The sequence below is a fragment of the Pseudopipra pipra genome, chromosome 20, assembly GCF_036250125.1.
Source record: "Pseudopipra pipra isolate bDixPip1 chromosome 20, bDixPip1.hap1, whole genome shotgun sequence".
In the NCBI taxonomy this organism is placed as follows: Eukaryota; Metazoa; Chordata; class Aves; order Passeriformes; family Pipridae; genus Pseudopipra; species Pseudopipra pipra.
Window position 1 is genome coordinate 3,655,113 of NC_087568.1, and position 19,839 is coordinate 3,674,951.

Genomic DNA, 19,839 nt, shown 5'->3' on the forward strand with positions numbered 1-19,839 from the left:
ATTCCCGGAGCCCTGGAAATAAGGACTTGCCAGTAAAATGCTGGCTGGGGACAGGCCCAAATGACAGCAGGTGTTTCTCAGGGTACACGAGCCACTTACAAGCGACACATGGTCCAGCACAGACCCTGCCAAGATGCTGGGCAGCAACAGGCTCGTGAGCTCCCGAGCGAGGCTGGTTTTGTTGCACACACGCAATGACATGCAAAATGGGAGTCTATCAACAGCAAAAACAAACAGAAACGCCAGCCAGCCTGTCTGGCCTATCCTGTACACGCTGCTTCAGCTGCACCTCTGAGAGAGGATGGTGCAAACCCACCTCCCCCAGCTCGACACGAGTCTGGTTCCTCTCCATGCGCGGCTCCCTAATTTAAACCCACGGAAATCACATAATGGCACAAAACTTGGACTGCCCCGTGTCCCTGGAGACATCCAGCTTGTTTTTGTCCCGCACCAGGATGGCCTCATTGCCGTACTGCGAGTACCACATGCTCCGGCTCCGGCTCAGGTACGTGTTGGGAGGAGCCGATTCCAGTTTCTGCTGCTGCTGCTGCCAGATGAGCAGAGAGGTGTCCCTGTAGCGCAGCCGCGCGTAGCCCTCGGACAAGGCCTTCTCGGGCAGGGGCACCCTCCCGTTCATTAGTGTGTCACTCATCTGCTCCAGGAGAGCCCCAACCACGGGAGCTCCTTCCCAACAGCTCCAAAATACGCCCCGCTGGGTCGGTCCGGGTCGATTGCTGCTGCTGCTGCTTTGAGCCCGAGGGAGAACATCCCAGGGGACGGCTCTGGGGATCCACGACACTCAGGAGAGGGAGAAGGGATACACACGCCCCAAAATCGCAACGGGCAGCCTGGCCTCGCTTAATAAACAAACCAGAACTTCTGAAAGCTCATCCGGGGGTGATGCTGCTGAGTGTTTCATGCTGTGAAGGGACCACACGCACGTGAGCTGCTTGTTGACAGTCCGTGGAGTATCTCAGTAGGTGTGAGTGGTGGCTCTGTGGCCCTGGGCTCGGTCTGTAGCCAGGCAGGACGGGATGAGCGGTTCTGGAGGAGCTCTGCTTCCCTGAAGAATGGGTCCCGAAGCCATAGGGCAGACCTAGGAGGTCAGACCCACGAGGTCACCAGTGCCCAGGCCCGTGCGTGGCCTCTCCACCGGTGACAGGAGTGATGGACGGGCGCTTGGCGAGTCACGTGCTCAGGGATGCAGGAGAAGATGCTGCCTCGGCCCTGGTTATGGTACCCGAGCCGGAGGGCCGTCACCTCCCGACGGCACCTGCGGGGCACAGCGAGGGTCACCCCAAGGGCTGCCAGCGAGGGTCCCTGCCCTGCGAGTGCCCCTTTCCGTGCCCCCCCCCCCCCCGCTCCCGCCCGCCCCCGCGACCCCTTCCACCGGCTCCGCGCACCGCCCACGGCCCCCGCGGGTGTCCCGCACGCCCCGTCCCTGCGCGCCCCGCCCGGGGCTCCCCCGCACACCCCCCTGCGCATCCCCCCGCGGGGTCCCCGCGCCCCCCGCCCGCGCCCCCCCGGCCCCACCGTGCTGCGCTGTCCGGCCCGGCCCGACTCGGCCCCGGCGCCGCTGGGCTCGGCCGAGCAGCCGCCGAGGCTCCTCCCCGCAGTGATGCGCTCGGGAGGAGCCAGAGCCGGGACGGGGCGGGCGAGGGCGGGGGCACCGGGGGGGCGGCAGGGGCGGTGGGCGCTGCGGTGGGGAGTCCCGCGGTGGGGTCCCGGGTGTGGCAGTGGGGCACCCCGAGTGGGGTGCGCGGGTCTGGGGCTGACGATGGGGGTCCTCACGGTGGGTGCCAGCCAGCACCGGGTGCCCGGTGCGTTTTAAAGGGACACCCAGCCCAGCGTGTGCTGAGCCCATGCTGGGAGCAACTGGACGAGCCCGCTGTTGCCGTCCGGCGCTGCCCTTGGGAGAGGGGCTCTCCCGCCTGCCGGAGGTGCCGGAGGGTCCCAGCCCAGGGATTTTCAGCCAAGTCTCCTTTCTGGTGGGCAACTGGTGGAGCAGCTGCTTGTGCTGGGAGGGTGCGGGTACCCTTTGTAGCCTTTCACTTGCCTCAGGCACCGCAGTGCCCGCCTGTCCACGGGGTGAAGGCAGGCAGGGGACACCCCTGTGTGCTGGCAGCCTCATGCCACCCTCACTGCGAACTGCGTGGAAAAGGAGCGTGGCGGAGCGGCACCTCCTTGACCTCCTCTCGTCATCGCTTGTCTGCTCTGCATTTCCTTATCCCGTCCGTCCCCTGGCAAGCGCAGTACAAAATATGTTTTGAAGAGAGCTGTGGGGCTTATTTTTTTTCCTGATGATGCTAAATTTAAGCTCACAATCTTCTTATCTCCTGTGAACGCAGCGCCATCTAATCTCCTGCGAAGGACCCAATACACTTACCCATGCAGAGCTGCTCCCGGCGCTGCTCCCGTTCCTCTTGGCCTTCACGGACACAAACAAGAGGCTGTGGTTTACTTCGTCAGAGAGAAGGCATGCTGCAACTCCCCATTCCCAGCAGATTCAGACCAAACACAAAGAAGAGGGAAGAAAACAAAACAAAAAGAGAAATGACCACACTATTAAAACGTTTATTATCAGGAATAGCCTGACTCTGCTGCTTAATCCGCCTCCTGCTAGCGCAGAGAAGCCGGCCCTGACCCGCCTCGTGGAAGACGCAGAACAAAGTGCAAAATCCTTTAGTGGAACAAGATTAAGGGTTTTTGAGGTGTCTTGGTCTTCTCTGAAAAAGTTACCAGTTCTGTTATCACCAAACTCTGGGCAAACAGGAGAAGCTGGTAAGTGGATTGTGTATGAGATGAGGCAAGAAGAAGGACTGGAAACTACCGAGCTCCAAAAGCCACCAACTGTTCTGACCATCCACCCTTTGCCGTGAGCCCCAGGGTCATCTGCCAACAGGAGCCTTCCCAAACGAACCTTGGAAGCAGCAGCAGTGGAATGGATGAGGTGAAACCGAGATGCTGCCCGGCCAGTGGATCAGATCGTTGCTCTCCTTCCTCCAAGGAATCCCTGTATCTGTTTTGCTTTCCCGGAGCTGCCTCAGGCCGTACCTCTGCTGTGCCATGGCTGCAGTGCAGGGCTGTACCAGGCTGTTTTGCCCTTGCCCAGCTCCCTGGGACTGGGATACACTCCAGGTCTGTTTGATTTGGATGGGGAGGCTGCTGGGGTGAAGCCCAGTGAAGAGTGGACGGTTAGTGAGGATGTCCCGACAGCGTGATGTTGGTGTTGGGAACTGGTTAACTGGTTGTTACTGGTATTCAGCACAGCTGGGGCATCCCAAGCCCCAGAAATAAGACTATTTCCACCGAGAAATGCCCAGGGAAGTGCCAGCTCCACCTGCTTCGTGCCTGGGGTCAGAGCCCTTTTCCAGTGGAGTTGCACTCTCAGGCATTACCTTTATCCAGGCTAAACAAAGAGTACCTGTGGCTGAGTGCTCCTGTTGCACCAGTACAAGAAGAGAATCCAGTTCATCCCTTCTGCCTTCACTGAGCTGTGCCAGGTTAATTTTCCTGCTCCTTTCCACAGTAGCAGGCAGTCCCCCCTGTTGCTGGCTCTGGGAGGTGGGTGCCTGCGGGGAGGGGAGAGATGAGCTCTGCTGGCAGCCGTGCAGGGCCGTTAGCAGGAGGATAATTGCAGTGACTATTCCAGTGTGCACCTTGTCTGGGCAGGTAGATCAGGTGTTTACAGCAGCAGATGAGCCAGACAGAGCATTATTGTCTGCACTCAGTTGTTTGACACGGCAGCACTTTGGTAACCGTGTGATTCCCCCCTCACTGATCGTCCAGCCAGAGCTGCTGCTGAGCAGCGGGTTTGCCTGGTTGTGGCTTGCACAGGTTTCCTAAAATAGTTGGTGAAAGGAGATCACAAAATCTAAGAGCAGGATGTAAATGGCACGTAGGCTGCAGGGGACATGTGACAGCTGCTGTGCCAGCAGCCGGGACGGCTCCTGCTCTGGGAACTCTGACTCCAGCTGGAGACACCTTGTCCAGGCTGCTGGAAGCCAGCAGGGCTTTGGGATAGGCTTGATGCACGCTTGGACTAATCCAGAAGGTGGCAATGGCAATCCACAGACACTGGCTGGCTGGGAAATGGGGATCTCCTGGCGGTATGGCCCTGGTGTTTTAGGGATCCTTCCAGAGGGCTGCTCCAAAGGGGCAGTGCAGCAGCTGCTTCTCTGCACGCGCTGACCCCCCAGGGAGTCAGCTCTTTTCCCAGGAGTAACAGCAAACATTATGAAAATGCACATTACTGGGAAACAGGGCCATGTCCCAGGTATGTATGGGTTGATTTGTAAGGTATGATCTCCTTTTAAGTTAGTGCATTTAAACTAACTTCCTTCCTTCCTTCCCTTCTGTCCCTTCCTTTCCTTTCCTCACTAGTTTTGCCTCTTCCATGCTGGACTGGGATGTTCCCAAGCAGCTCTATTACATTCCCAAACTGCCATCACTTCACCAGCCATTTACCCCCTCACACCCACTCTGCATCGGGACCCAGGCTGCAGGGACTGCCTGCCAGGCTCCTTGTCTCTGTGTACTGAGACATTTGGGAATGAAAAAGCACAGTGTTCCTTCTGGCAAGATCTTTCCAGTGCATCCAGTCGCCTCTTGGGCTTCTCTCATGCAATAAACTAAAATAAAAGCTCATGAAATGAAGTCTGTTAGCCGAGAGAAGCAGCTCCACGCTCGGTCCCCAGCAGAGGGTAGTGTCACTCTCTGCCCTGCCTGGCTGTCCTCTGGCTGGCAGTCATTCCCTGGAAGGCTGGCATTCCCTGGCTGGCTGTCATTCCCCGGCTGTCTGTCATTCCCTGGCTGTCATTCCCAGCAGTGCCAAGAGGCAGGAGAGAGGAGCACCAGCTCTAACACAAAACCCAACCTCTCTAATTTATTCAAGCTCCCTTTTAGCTTTAGCTCCACCCTGGAAGCAGCGTCTGGGTCCTCTCCACATACCCCGTCCTGTTGCAGGACAGTTGAGCAATCTGGAGCTCACAGCTCACCAGTGTGTGCTGGATTCATGCTCTTCCTGAGCCTCGCTGTACAGGTTTTGATTGGTTTAATTTTTTCTGCTCTCAGAAATACCTCTGCCATCAGCTGTTTCAGTTGTTGCAGAGGTAGGCAAGAAGCATACTTGCTTCAACACCTCCCACGCAGAAGCTGGCTTTGCAGCTGCAGGGATTGTTCCCAAGTGTCCAGGGGCCAAGAACGCTTTTTATTACACAGTAGAAAAGCCAGGCTGTAGCTGGCAGCTTTAATTATGCACATATAATAAACTCCTCTGTTGTCGTCTACCTACAGACCTGACCTCAAACGGCAGGCTGGTACCGAGTCAACCAAAATTATCCCTGGCACGACTCCACTGCTTTCAGTAGCCTTGTGATTCCTGCCCATGGGTGCTGTTGGAGGGCAGAAAAGCTTCATGAAGAACTAAAATAATGAGAAAATTATTCTGAGAAAGCACCTCCGCAGGGTATGGGGAGTGTGGGCTGAAATCACAGCCTGGATAGACCCGGGGCAGGGTGTAGCTCTGATGGTGACACTGGAGTGTACGGATGCTGCTCCCTCTTGGATCACACTGTGCTTACCCTGCCCTGACCAAGGGGTAGTGGCAAGGCTGGACTGCCACTCAAGCTGTGCCTTCTTAAAAAAAACAAAGAGCCTACCAAACTTTCCTTGGAATATCAAACAATTGTTTTCTGTTCTCTGGAAGGATCCTCCTTCCTGCCTTGAAAATGAAGGATCATGGCAGTAGAGTTGTTCTTTCTTCTTTATCTCCGCTTGGCTCCATTTGGAAGAGATTAGTGTTGCATTTGTTTGACATCCAGGTTAATAGCTTCCCTTCGTCCCAGTCTCGGCTTCCGGTTTTGGCTATCTGGAAAGCCAGGCTGGAAATTAATCGGCAAACTCTGGGGAGAGGATCTCGGAAGAAAACTCAGAACAGATTTGAAAAGAGGCTGTTCTAAGCTGTGCTGATTTGGATGGAAGCCACCGGTGAAAATTAGAGATTTTTCAAGAGATTGCTGCCAAGGAGTTAATGGCTGAGAGCTGAAGTTTTTAATAAATACACTGGTAATTAATTATAGGAGTTGTCCTCGTGTTTGAAAGTCAAGGAATACGATAGCTTGTTTGGGTTAAACATCTCCCCTGCAGTATTTGCAACCTAAACACGGGATGACGAGTGGGAGTGAGCGGTCAGACAAAGCGGGGTCTGTGTGTGCGGCCCCGGGGAGGCGGAGGAGCCCCGGGACCGCTCCTGCCTCTGCCCCGGAGGCTTCGGGCCAGGGGGAGCAGGGAGGGGGTCCCTGGGGATGGGGGACCCCGCTAAGTGCGGGTGCCGGCGGGGAGAGCGAAGCAGCATCGGGGCTCTGGGCGCCTTTCCCGGAACAGGGAGAGGAGCGGCAGCGGCGGGAAGGAGCGAGGGATACAAACAGGGAGGGGAAAAAAAGAAAAAAAAAAGGGGGGGGAGGAACAGGGGGGGGAAAAAAGGAGGGGGGAGAGAAAAAATAATAGGGGGGGAAGGGAGGAAAAAAAGGGGAAAAAACCACGGGATCGGAGCCAAGGCGTCGCGAAGCGCCCCCGCTCCCAGCCCGGGCTCCCGCAGACAAAGGGGCGGCGGGGCGGGCCGGGGGCGGGCCGCGGGGGCGGGCCGGGGGCTCCTCCCGCTGCTCGGGGCGGGGAGAAAACTCGCACCCACGGCGGGTCCCCGGCTCGGCCGCGCAGGTGGGGTCCCTCGGCGGCGCAAGTTTCCTCAGGGCAAGGGGGAAGGAGTTGCGCGGGGGCGGCCCCGCCGTGCGCGCTGTCCGTCCGTCCGTCCATCCCCGGCTTTGTTCCCGGAGGATGCGGCGCGCCTAACCCCGGCCGAGGCGGTGGGGCCGCAGCGGGGGCAGGGGCAGCCCTCCGCCGGAAAACTCCGCGCCGCCCTCCTTCCTCCTCCTCCTCTTCCTCCTCCGAGCCCCGGCGCGGAGCGATGCTCCCCGGGGCGGCGGGCGGCGATGGAGCGGGGCGGTAGCGCGGAGCCGCGGTGCAGAGCGGCCCCTGGGGCAGCCGCCCGCGGCCCCTGAGCGCCGGGAGGAGGAGGAGGAGGAGGAGGAAGGCCGGGTGAGTGAGCAGACCGCGGCCATGGAGGAGTGGCGGCAGTGCGGCCGCTGGCTCATCGACTGCAAAGTTTTGCCCCCGAACCACCGGGTGGTCTGGCCCTCGGCGGTGGTCTTCGACCTGGCGCAGGCGCTGCGGGACGGGGTGCTGCTCTGCCAGCTGCTCCACAACCTCTCCCCCGGCTCCATCGACCTCAAGGACATCAACTTCAGGCCCCAGATGTCCCAGGTAGGAGGGGATCGATGGATGGAAGGGTGGGTGGGTGAGTGGGGGACCCCCGCGAGCACGCCCTTCCCTGGATCTCTGGATGCGGGCGTTGCTCTCGCAAAACTTGGTGAGATGCGTGAATGGGATGGAATGCGTGGGAGACCGTCTGCTTCAGCCCCCCCAGATGCCCAGCAGCCCCCTTGGTTTCTCTCCCCGCGGCCGGGGGGGGCAGCGCCGGTGGGAGCCGCGGCCGCACGGGAAGGGCTCCGGGGCGGGGAGAGCACACCCCGGGAAGGAGGGAAACATCCCCCTTCTGTTTACAGTCATGGCGAAACAAAAGCAAATAATAGGGCTCAAGAGGAGAAGATGGGATTTATTCGGGGTTTTTATGGAGGCGCTGGTTCGTCTGAGATGTGCGGGAGGAGCGAGCGCCGGGACAAAACTTTGGCTGAGAAGATTATAAGGAAAATAAATGAATAAATTGTAGAAACACGCAAACCCTGGTGCTCTGCAAGCCTGCCCCGAGCCCGGCCGGGCAGGGACCGCGGCCATGTGATGTCCGACCCCCCGTGTTCCCTCTGCCGGTGTCGAGGCTCCCGGAGCCGCATCCCCGCGGAGCCGCAGCTGGTCCAGGCGGGCCGGGGGTGATGGAGGGCTCGGGTCAGCGACCCCAGCTGCGCCCTGGCCCCCTGCCCCGCTCCATGCCCAGCTCTCATAGTGGCTCTCTGGTTTGGGAAATTTAAAAGGGCTCCCTCCATGGAAGTGTTTCCATTTTCTGGTCGGTTTGGTGGACTCAAGCTTTTAAACGAAGGGGAGGGGGGAGTAAAATCAGCTCAGGTTGTTTTGGGTCTAAATGTTCTGCTTATGTTTTTGCAAGCTGAGCTGTGGGTATTTGCATGAGAATCGGGAAGTGAAATCGATTGGAAACAAATGAAATGGGGCTCTCTGCCCTCCCCGGCGGCAGCCCCTGTGTTGACAAGTTCATGGTAAACTGTTATCTCTTATTTTTGAACAACAACAGGTTTTAGGGGTGAAATGGAAGGGAAACTTCCCGGTAGTGAGGTTACTCGAGATTCTGTTTAACTTTACTGAAGCCTTCAAAGATAAATAGCGTAGAATACAAACACGAGTTCTGTTCGTGTGCTGTGCAAGCACGCTGCTCGTCTGGGAAGTGCCTTTCCCTTTTTCTGCTGGAGTTTTTTGTTTGTCCCCCTCACCCAGCAAGACATAACCCCGTGTGCTGGGGGAGCTGCTGTGGCTGAGGACAGCCAGGAGCTCTGAAATTTGGAGTCCTTCTTAGTGGGAGCAAAGGGTGTTTTGCTGTGAGGATGTCAGTGCTGGTGCTCGCTTGTGGAATCAGAGATCTTGATCCTGCAAAGAACCGGAGTGGGAATCCCCAGCAGTGTGGTGAAACCAGCCTGTGTCAGCCCTGGTGCTGTCTCAGAGTAAATAATAACACGTCCTGATGCCTCTTCCCAGGGTGGAACAATGCTGTGAGATTTCCTCTTGGCTTTCCAGGCTACAAACTGATCAAACTCTCTTCCGCACAGACCGATGTTTCCAAATATAAACTGTCCTGAGGAGCTGTAGGTGTGGGGGACTAGAGCTTTCCTAGAACATGCAGAGAATAGCATGCTGTGCTGTTTTTTTTTTTTCTTTTAAGGAAATACTATAATCCTACAAACCTAATTTTGGTGTGATATTTGTCCTGTGGGGAGTTCAAAACAGGTTTAAAGATGTGGCACTTGGGGGCATGGTTTTAGTGGTGGACTTGGCAGTGTTAGGTTAATGGTTGGACTTGGTGATCTAAGGATTTTTCCAACCTAAACTATGATTCTATGGGAGCTGTGATGTAGGGAGAGTCCCAGGGGGTAGTCTTGAGAGGAGGTTCTTGCTGCCCTTGCCGAGGCAGGTGTTACTTGTTTGAGGGAAGAGTTTACAGCCCTGCTGTCTTTAATGAAATTGCTTTCTGCTCACCCCACCTGGCTGCTTTCCCAGCTTTGGGAGGGGTGTGAGGGGAACTGGCTGGTTGGGATGGCTTTGGTGGTCACCTCTGCAAGAATCTGGTCATCAGAGGGGAGCAGCACAAAGCTGAGCCCACAGGATGTGCAGAGCCTGGTGTGGGACTGGATGCTCTGGCGAGGCTCAGCTGATGCTTGTCCTTGGCCAGGATGAGACCCAAATCAGTCTCAAATCAGTCTTTATACTTGATATGTTGGGTGCTTCTCTGGCAATTCCCGAATTTGGGAATCTGGCTTCTTCTCCAGGGTGGCTAAAAGCATCTGCTGCTGCCCTGGCAGCCCGGGGAGGTGAGAGGGAGGAAAGGATCTGAGCCCAAAACCACAGTGGGGACAAACATCCCTGTGGTGCCCCAGCCCCACTGTGGCTATCGGTGCTCAGCTCAGCCTCTCCAGGCCAAATTTCAGAGGAAAAAATGTAGGAACCCATCTTTGTCACACAGCTGTGATGTGTTCAGACACGGGGTAGGGATGTGCAAGACAGTGCACCTAGGAACTTCAGAGGTTGTTTTTGATGATAAATGCACATTTTACCTGGCTGGCTGGGCTGGCTAACCAGCTGTCTGCCTTGCTACAGAGGTTATTTCTTTTATTAATCAGTTAAAATGCCAGGGGACAAGACAGTTGTGCTAGACTTGAAACACCCAGTAATATTCTGTCATCCACCTTTCTCGGTGAATTAAGTGGGGCTGTGCAGGTGTGTAATGAGAAACAGATTTCTGCCCGAGGTGAGCAGCGTTTCAAAAGCCAGAGGTGAAATCACATCTCTCTGCAGAGAAACGCTTTAAGATCCAGACACTTGTGTGTTATTTTTTTAATCCCTTTCCATGCTGATTTGTTTTTCCTTGCAGCTGTTGAAGGTGGGCTGTGAGGGGAGGCTGGAGAGTTGGCAGTGCTACAAGGCTGGGGGGGAGGCTGCAGGGACTGGTGCTCTTCTTGTGGAGGGATGGACTGATGTCCCTGTCCTCCCAAAACCTCCCTGTGCTTGTTCAGCAGAGAAGCCAGGCTGGTGAAATGGCCAGGCTGGCCATGCAGCAACAGTTTAATACATGGTGCTTAATTAAACAAATAAGGCAAATGGCCCCATTAGGTTGCAGTATCAAATTTGCATTATTTTCATGCTCAGTTCCGGTGCTTTGGGGTCCCTGGCAGGATGGGATGACCCAAAGCTACTAAACCTCCACAGTGGCTGACAAAATAAACAGGAAAAACAGTCTTAAAGCCCAGTTCTCTTCTGAGAGTCAGTGGTCGTGAGGCCAGTTTTGATGAGGCTGGAGTAAAACTTGATTTCTGCTAATGGCTTTTGCTGTAGAGGCTGTTTCTGGAGAGTTGGGAAGTGGGATGAACATACTTGCCCTTGGTACTTATTGATCGTTATGTCTGTTACCATGATTGGATTTTGGGGGGGTGTAATTCAAGGTGTTTTGCCAGCCAACTGTAAGAGTGTGATGCAAAGGACATTTGTATTTGTAAGTGGGAGTGGATGTGGGATCCCTTAGGCTCATATTCCCTGTCCTCCATGCTCAGCTCTCAGCACAGTGTTTCCCTGACCCCCACTCCTCTCCCCATTCCCCTCACCTGGCACAGATTTCCAGTTTTCTGCTGCTGTGTGGTGCAGCTGCTCTTGCATCCCAAGCTACTCTTGTAAGATGGAGATCTCAGAGCTTTGACTTTGTATCAGTAATTGGGTTTGAATCATAATTTTGTTAAATGTCTGGTCAAATACAAATTAAATGACCCTTCACTTGTGTTTCAGCGTGGCGAGGTGTAAAAAATACATGCAATGAAAAGATTGCATATTTGGGTGAGGCTGATATTTGGTGGTGTGAGTTTTGTGGGGTTTTTCCTTTTTCTTTTTTTTTTTTTTTTTTTGCCTTAGATAAAATTAATCCTTCCTGACAGGGACTTGGATGTGTACTGAGGTGGGCAGGGAAGCTCAAGTGAGCCCTGCTGCAGTGTGCTGCTTCTCAGACCTGCTTCTCAGGTCTCTGGGCAGAGACCTCATGGGATCAGCTGTGCTGGACATCTTTGCACGTGGGGGGTTGATCAGGAATTACCCCTGATGCTGGAACACCTGGGAGCTGGAGCTCTTGCAGTGTGCCAGCTCACTGTCCTTTCTCTGGTGGTTAATTCCCCTGGTGTCTGGCAGATGTGGTTCAACCTCTTGGCACTTGTGGTGATGCTGTGAAGGGCCTTTCTGCTCCTAATCTCTGGAGCTGAAGGAAAATGTGGGTTTATTCAAGGGAGACTAGGTAAGAAAAAAGCAATAACCCCCTAAATCCTTCCCCATGCTGGCTGTCTGAACGTGCTCTTACACTGTTACCTTCTGTAACATTGACATTCCTCCAGGTGTTGAGAGGTGGGAATTGGTACCTACATCAAAGCCATTGTTGATGGGGTGATTTAACATCAAGACTCCCATTGATATCATGTTGCATTCACCCCTCCTCCAAGCTTGGTCTGCACACTACTAAATATATTTTTTCTTTTTCCTGCTTCAGAACCTCCTGGATTCTTGAGATGAAGCAGCCACAGATTTAATGTGTGTATTTGTGTGTGCACAGGCTTTAAGTTAACAGTAATGGCCAGCTCATTAAGGATTCTTATTTTGAAGCATATTGACATCTCTCTAGAGATAATCCATCTCGGTCTGCAGCGCCTGGAGGTTTTATTAGGGCTCTTGAGACTGATGAGACACAGCAAACATAATTGGCAGGATGACTTGGCTGCCCACTGCTCTGTTTTGCTCTTATTAAGGAACCAACGCAGACAACTGACTCCCAGGATTGATGGGTGTAACGCCCTACACCTGACTGAGCTGTCAGATGGCTCCATGCCTGGTGGTTCTTCTCGAAGGTGGCATTAATTTGCTATCAAAATCCTATTTATTGATGATGTAGGCGCTCATTTGCCGTGACAACAGGGAGCAGGTGGTCTGTAGCCACTGCCTCCCCCAGGTGTATGGGGGATGAAGGCACCTTGGTGTATTTGGTGCTGGTAATTATTCACAAGGCTTTGGGATTTTTTTGAAGGCTTTATAGCTACAGTGCTTGTAATTACTTCCATATGTCATGATAGTAGTTAAATATAATTCAGTATTATCAGAGCTGACTGGGTACTTGGGTTGTTTGAGCAAGGTCTGTGTAGCAACTCTGATTTACCCTGCTCAGGTCCTCTGACTTTTTTTATTTACTCTCTGCTTCTTGAAATTGAGTCCTGTTCCAAAAAAAAAAGGCTATAAAAAATGGCCTCATTACATATCCCTGTTTACTGTGTCTCAGTGACTTCCCGTTTGGATGTGCTGAGCTTTTACAAAAGGGGGAAAAAATGGTGCTCTGTGTGTAAGGCCGAGCTCCAGAGCTCCTTGCAAATGGGAGCTGCTTCCAGTCTTCCTTCCCAGCCCCCCCCTTCGTGCCTCCTGCATGTCAAGCAGGCCCCTAAAACCTTGTGTTAGCCAGAGGTAGTACCCTCTTTTTGGCTGTTTGAGGTTGCAAGATCTAACTGAACCTGCAGCTGAAGGCTCATATGTATTCTGGTGGGGCAGGAGGCAGCAGAAAGTGTTCGATGGATCCTGTGGGCTGTGCCAAGCAGCATGAAAAGCAGTGAAAACTTTTCTTCCCCCCCCTACTCCTTGAATGATTGATGAGAGTTAAATACCTGCATTAAATACCTACCAGGAGCGGGCTCTTGAATGAATAGATGCCTTTAAAAACACAAAGCCAGAAAAACAGTCAGTTTGGTCGTTTTTCAAGTTTGGGACTGGGTCTTGGAAGCTGCCTTCTCTCTCAACAGCATGTTGATGAGCTGTAAAAAATGCTTGGCTTGTCCATCCTCCTTGGTGGGGATCCCTGGTGCTGGATGTACCGCCAGGAACACGGGGTACCTTCCTGCTCGGTCCTTCCAGGGACAAACAGCTGGATTTTCAGCAGTGGCACTTGTGATGCTCAGCTGCTGGGGCTGGGTTTGAGCAGGGCTGTTGGGTGAGGGATTAGGGCTGCAGAAATGGAGGCTGGATTATGTGGGAGGGCTGAGCATCACCACCTCAGCAATGCCCGGCAGGATGTGACCCAGCACCCTGTTGTGGGTGTGGGACTCCCTGTGCCTTGAACCCTTTGCTTTCTTCAGCTCATCTGTAGCCAGAAGGGACCTGATTTTTGGCAGTGACAGAAACGTTGCTTCAGACTGACCTGAGGGCAAATTTTTGATCTGTTTCTTTGTTGCCTCTTAAAGAGACAAACCTTTTTTCCAGCCTTTGAGCTTTTTCCCTTCTCCATTTGATTCCCCTCAAGCCTGTGTTTAGAGGTCTATCAAAGATATGCTCATCCCATAAATCCCAGCAGCCTGGGCTGGGGGTTCTCGGGGCAGAGCTGGGCTGGGAGCATCAGGATCCCACAGATTTAGGGTGCAGTGTGAATGAGGGGGTAAAGGGCTGCTGCACATGCCAAGTGTGCATATTGAGGTGGGGAGGATTGGATGGTGGAGGCTGGGAAGTACAGTGAGCTTGGCAACACCTCTGGGAAGTGAAGATTATCTCTGCTTTGATTTTTAAAGCATGGATCCACCTCCCTAGAGCTCCACAGTAGCTTTCCTTTTTTCTTTTTTTTTCCCCTTCCCTTCTCTTAACATGAGTCAGATCCCTTGGACTCTCAGTGATCTTAAAATGGTCCAGTGGCTGCTCTCCCAGCAGCAGCACAGCTTCCCAGAGCTCTGGTCCCACTCAAAGGCTTGCTCAGTGCCCATCAGGGTGACCTGCTCTCTTGTTAATGCCGGGTCCATCTGTCTGCCCAGCTGTCTGTGCATCATCCCAGCACCCCTGGGGCTCACCGGTGCTGGCCCCAGGCAAAGCCTGGCCTTGTCCCTGCTGCCAGCCTGCAGTGAGTCACCCTCAGCTCTCCGGTCCGAATTAGCCTCAGGGCATGAGTTTGGGCACAGGGTGACTCTTGTGTTACTTTACAGCAGCTGCCCAGGTTCACCTGCCACCCCTGCCATGTGTCCTGCTTATTCTTAGCTGTGTGTCCTTGATGCTCCTTTTATAGGAGGGGGAAGGACCTTCTTTTTCAGGGCAGCTATTAATCACAGTCTGCATTTGACAACGTCAAACTCGGCGTTAATGCAATTACTTTTCTCAGAGTTGTATCTCCCCTTCAAGGAAAAGCCTGGAAAAAGGTCTGTTTGTAATACAAACGGCTTTTCCTCCCCCCCCCCTCTGTGTTTTCTTTGGTTGCAGCTCAGGGCTGTGCTTCACCCGATGATACAACTCGGATGCAGCCGCTCCTTGCTCTCCACCCTCTGGGATGGCTCTGAGCCTCCTGTGTTTCCAGGGGATGGACAGGCAGGGCTGGGCTCTCCTGGCTGCTCTTTGGTGCAGGTGGAGGTTGCCAAACCAGAAGGCAAAGTACAGGGTTTTATGTATAACAAAACTGCTGCTGTCCAGGTGTCCCATACCTCGGGTTTATCGGTGACCTTGCAGCTGCTGAACCCTGTGGCTTGTTCTCAGTACATTGGTGTTTTGTGCTGCTTGGGGGAGTGTTTGACTGGGATCCTGTTCTGAAATAGCTCAGCCTTGTTGAGTCCTGCCATGTTCATGGTAAGTTTTAGCCAGGATGCCCTAATTGGAAGGGTTTTCCTGGACTATATCTATAATGGGTGATTGGACCATATGAGTCCCCCTCCTCCTAAGTCAGAGGGTGTTTGTGCTCTAGCCAAGGCCAGAAGGATTCCACCATAGAAAGGACTGGAAAAAATACAGGTGCAGATGGATCAGGTTGTTTGTGTGTAGGCTCAGAGCCTGGTTGCTCTGAAAAAAAAAATCAGTTATGCTCAGGAGTCACTGAAGAGCAGTAGTTTGGCCATCAAATTCCCCAGCCTGTCTAACAAGTCCTGCAGAACATGTTTTTGAACCCTTTTCTGGAGTCCCCAAACAGTTGTTTCACCCTGACATGAGGGCTGCCAGCCCTTCCCGTCACAGGACAAAGGATGTGCCTCCCACCAGGGGTTGTCCCTCTTCCTCCCACCAGGGGTTGCTTGGGCAGCAGGAGGTAATGTGAAATCTGTTCTTGTTTTGTAACCCCTGGGCCTGCCCTGTCTGGACAGTGAGGATTCAGCTGAAGGTCCTCCTTTGCCTCCTTGGAAGGCCACCAGCCTGAGTCATATCCTGACTCTCTCTGCCCATTTGGCTCCTCAGTGCTGTGATCCAGTGAACTCCCCTGTCAGGGGACTCTGCAGCATTGCCTGTGGTACAGACCTTGTGGTAAATCAGCTTTTATTTGCTGTGCTGCTGCTTGACTTCTCAGGATTGGATTTCCCAGGCTTGCTGGACCTGGGGAATGTCTCCCACCTTGCAGTGCCCTGCACACCCTTGCAGGGAGTGGCATCACCCTGTGTTCTCTCCCAGACCATACCATAGCTGACCAGGTGATGAACCTGGTTTGGCACAGGGAGATGCTACTGGCTGCCTTTGGATATGATGCAAGTGGTGAGGTTAGGAGGGATTTGTGCCTCCCTGGGATGTCCAGTCCCCTGTTTGGCAGGAGCTTCATTCCATGCCCTGGCTCCTTTGGGGGACCATGGAGCAGCTGCTCGTGCCTGCCCCCACTGGGACCTTGATTTGGCCCCCAAACCACCAGGGTTTGGTAGATGGGGAGATGGGGAAGGTTAAAAGGTTCCCATAGAGGAAATTTGCTCTTTCTCTTCCAGCATACACTTCAATACTGGTGGAGGGGGGGGGGAGTAAATTGGCCCTTTTATAGCATTCATATCTTTTGTTGTGTTTTATAGTGGTTTACAGCTAAATGGAACATCTGGTATTTGAAGGGGGCCGAGGAGGGAACAGAGGAGTCTTGTGGATGAGGAAGGGGAGGAGCGGGAGAAGTGATTTGTGTTTACTGCTGCAAACACAGAATTGTCTGTGAAATCCACTGAACTCATGGGCACAACAAGAGCATCCAGTGCATGGAAAACAAACGTAGCCCAAACTGGGAGCGTGGCATTCCCTGTGCTGTGTCACAAAACCGTGGCTGCACAAATCCTGCGGATGGGACACGCTCCTCCAGCCCTGTGGGAAAGCCCCAAGGCAGTGCCTTGCACTGGACTGGTCGCTGTGTCCTTGCTGAGCACCTGCCCCCACACTGCTCTGAAGGAAGATGTGCTGTATCCGCTGTTTTTGCTTTCTAGGATGAGCTGTTTGGCTCCTTTGGGTTTATCAGGTACTTGGAATGCTCACAGCTGGGCTGGGAGCATTTGAGTTCATGGGAGGATACAGATTTTCCCTAAAGCAGAGCCCTGTTCCTGGGAGGTTGGGCTTGTCTCTGTGGCAGAAGCAATAAGAACAGGAGATAGATAGATACATGGTGGTATAAATGTTTATATATATATAAATACAAAATATAGATAGAGATAGATGTGTAAAACATATACATATATTTATATATAAATAAAATGATGTTTCTTTAAGAGGTGGAGTATGTTAAACACTGGAAATCCCAGGCTGAGTGGCATGTCCCCAGGACAGGAAATGTGTACAGCACTGGGACAGGCTTGTGTGCACATCGAGACCCTCTGTGTTTATGGGAGGCACTTTGTCATGTGAGTGATCTTCTGAGAAAGTCGCTTTGGAGAGGGGAGGAGACAAAAAAAATGAGACAAGTCTTTTTCTCCCATGGCTGTGGGAGAATTGTGACTTTAAACAGAAAATAAAACAGAAACCTTCCTAGTAAAGTCAGTATGTTATGCTGTAGAGTTTATGCCTTTTTTTTTCTTCTTTATGGATCAACTTCTCTATCTTTTTCTGCTGCTGCTGCAGGATTTGGGACTGCTTTCTGGGAATTGCTGCTGGAGCAGCAACTGTTCAGCACAGCATGTCTCTGGGCTCAGCCTCTGGCCTCGCTGAACTGGCCCTGGGGCTTCCCTCCGTGCCCCTCTGCCAGCAGATGCTCGATCTGCACGGTGCAAATGGCTCTGTAATGGTCATCTGGCCCCAGAGCAACTGGTGCTGGGCAGAACCCACGAGGTCCTGAGCAGGAGGGCTGTGGGGATGGCAAAGCTCTTGGTTTTTGGGGAGTGGGTGTTATCATGGTGCTGGTGGCAGCCTGCAGCTCCCAGTTCTCAGGTGGGGAGATGGGCGGTCTTGCAGGTGGATGTGGGGATCTTTTAACAAAATGATCAGTTTTCAAGCAACAAATAGACCTGTGAACTTCATATTGCCAAGGGACCAGGAGCATGGAACCAGCCAGCTCAGCAGCAACCATCCCAGGAGGAAGGCTGGGCCTGGCCAGCTCCAGGCTCCCTCCAAAAGTCTGGATTTTTCAGTGTGAAGTTGCAGGACAGGAAATGTGAGTGTTGCACTGTGGTTTGCTGACCTGCCTGGACTGTGCTGGACTGGTCTGTGTTGGGAGCTGCTGTTCCCAGGGAGGCAGATCATGATTCATAGAGCATCTTACTCCATAGGTCATCTTTTGTTTGTGAAACCAACTGGAGATGGTATTACTTGAGCACAGATATTTTTACATAAAACTGGAGCTTTAGATGGGCTCTCTGAAATAGTTAAAAATAAGTGTGAGATCTTGCCAAATCTGGATCATTCTGCCCTCTGGATCTTCAGGTCACAGTGCTGAGGGCACGATTCTGGGAAAGCATCACAGATTTGGGTTCTCACTTCAGCCCTTTCTGATACATCAGTCGAGTTTTGGGTTCTCCAGGGGTTGGAATGTTCACACTGATGGAGAGTGAGGACATTTCCAAGGGACCTGGAAGTGTCAGCTTTAACTGATGCCACTCCCACCAGCTTTGGCCACTTTCTGCATGATGCAATCAGTGTCTCCCTGGTGAGAACTTCACCTGAGATACAGCAAACCTGGTCAGAAGTCCTGGGCTGTGGGCAGCAAAACCTGTTCCTTGGGACACAATGGGAGGCTGTGGCTGGGGAGGAGGGGAGTGATGCTTCCCTGATACAACAGACCTTTTGCTGGAAGGTTTTACAGCCTCAGCATGTTCAGGTGCACGTCTCCAAGCTTTACCCGCATGGAGAACACCTAAACATCTTTTTTTTTTTTTTTTTTTCCTTAGAGGTGACAAAGGTTAGAAGTGAATTTCCCTCATGTTGACAGCTCTGCTATCTCGGGAAGGGTAATGAGGGAGCTTTAATGAAGCTACAGTATCTGCCTGAGAGTGTGGGGTTTCAGCCAGGTTGTTGCACGAAGCATTTCTAATTAGGAGAGATTTAATTCCAGATTTTTGTCATTCCCCCCCCCTTCCCTCTTAATTATATTTGCTAACATGTTTAACAGCTTTCCCTTCAGAAAAGAACAATTTATTCAAAGGTCATAAATAGATTCTGGCATTAATTACTCCAGGAGTCACACTGGGCTGCTCTGGAGAAAGCTACTCCATGGGGAATGCTAAACCTTTCGCAGTTGGATTTATCTGTGGTTGAAATGACTGTTTGCACACACACCCCAACAAAGACACCCCTAAAAAAAACCAAAAAACTTATTGCATCCACACTTGTGCCCAAATGAAAACCCATGGGGATCTTGTAGCTAATTTCCCTGAGTTTTTGGAACAAGCCTGTAAATCACATCGTCTCCCTTGATCTCTCCATCTTTGTTTTGTAAGGTTTGGGGGTATCTTTGTCAATTAGTTTTGGATCCCATCGTTCCTCTGGATGCTGTGCAGGAGCAGGGAGAGCAAAGCTTGGCCACTTTGCTGGCTGTGCTGCTGTCAGGGACCACTGGCCACAGTGGCAGAAGGATGGGGTTGAGCTGTTCCCCTCAGTGCTGAACACCCCCCTTCCCTCCCAAACCTTATCCTGGTGCCCAGATTAGGTTAATAGTTTTTGTAACCTCCAGATTTTGGAGCGGCTGTAACATCTGTTCCAAGTGATAATAAAGCAGTTCTGAGGGGGAATTAGCATACAGCTGCTGGGGTGGGTGAGAGCCTCTATAGAAAAATAAATGAATTTACTGATGGAAGATGAAGCCTCATTGCATTTTCATAGTTCCTGGTAATTTTGGCAGTGTGGGCAAAATCTGTTCCTTTGCAATGGGAAAGGACAGGGCTGTGATGTGGGACTGTGATGTGCATTTGGGACTTGAGTGTCCTTTGTTTTATTGTTTCAGTGCTCACCCAAAGCCAAGAGTACTTTTGCTGGCTCTGGGTTCTTTTTGGGTGTTTCTCTGGCATGGTTAAATCTGCCAGATAAGTTCTATTCCTGGGCGGAGCTGGGCTGGCTGTGTGTGAGTGTGAATATTTAATACCTCTGGAAATAGCTCTGCTTTTCTGGCAACCTGATCTAGTGGGTGGCATCCCTGTACATCATGGAGGGATTGGAACTAGGTGATAGGATGGAAGGCACCTTAAATTTAAGCCATTCTGTGATTCCATGATTCCTGGAGGCAAAGAGGAGCAGTGGATGCTCAGGGTGGAGCTGGGAGGGGGAGAGCACCCCAGGGAGGGGATCCCTGGTGAGACCAGTGGGTATGTGGTACCCAGACTGGCCATGATGCCTCATCCCAACCTGCAGAGC

At 52.8% G+C, this 19,839-nt stretch overlaps 2 protein-coding genes across 8 annotated transcripts in view; one reads left to right on the top strand and one right to left on the bottom strand.

The window, feature by feature from the left end:
* Positions 1-242: 242 nt before the first annotated feature.
* On the bottom strand, positions 243-762 carry BRD3OS (BRD3 opposite strand). Its single transcript, XM_064676755.1, has one exon. The coding sequence runs from the start codon at positions 650-652 to the stop codon at positions 383-385; it is 270 nt and encodes an 89-aa protein (XP_064532825.1). The 5' UTR covers positions 653-762; the 3' UTR covers positions 243-382.
* Positions 763-6,676: 5,914 nt separating this feature from the next.
* Positions 6,677-19,839, top strand: part of VAV2 (vav guanine nucleotide exchange factor 2) — a 132,907-nt gene continuing 119,744 nt past the window's right edge. For 3 of the 7 annotated variants that reach the window (XM_064676758.1, XM_064676757.1, XM_064676763.1), the window contains exon 1: positions 6,678-7,320. In XM_064676758.1, the coding sequence (XP_064532828.1) occupies positions 7,117-7,320 (204 nt within the window). In that variant the 5' untranslated portion in view covers positions 6,678-7,116. Of the gene's footprint in view, positions 7,321-19,839 lie in introns of all 7 variants that reach the window. The other 4 variants (XM_064676760.1, XM_064676759.1, XM_064676756.1 and 1 more) reach the window with 3 other exon arrangements.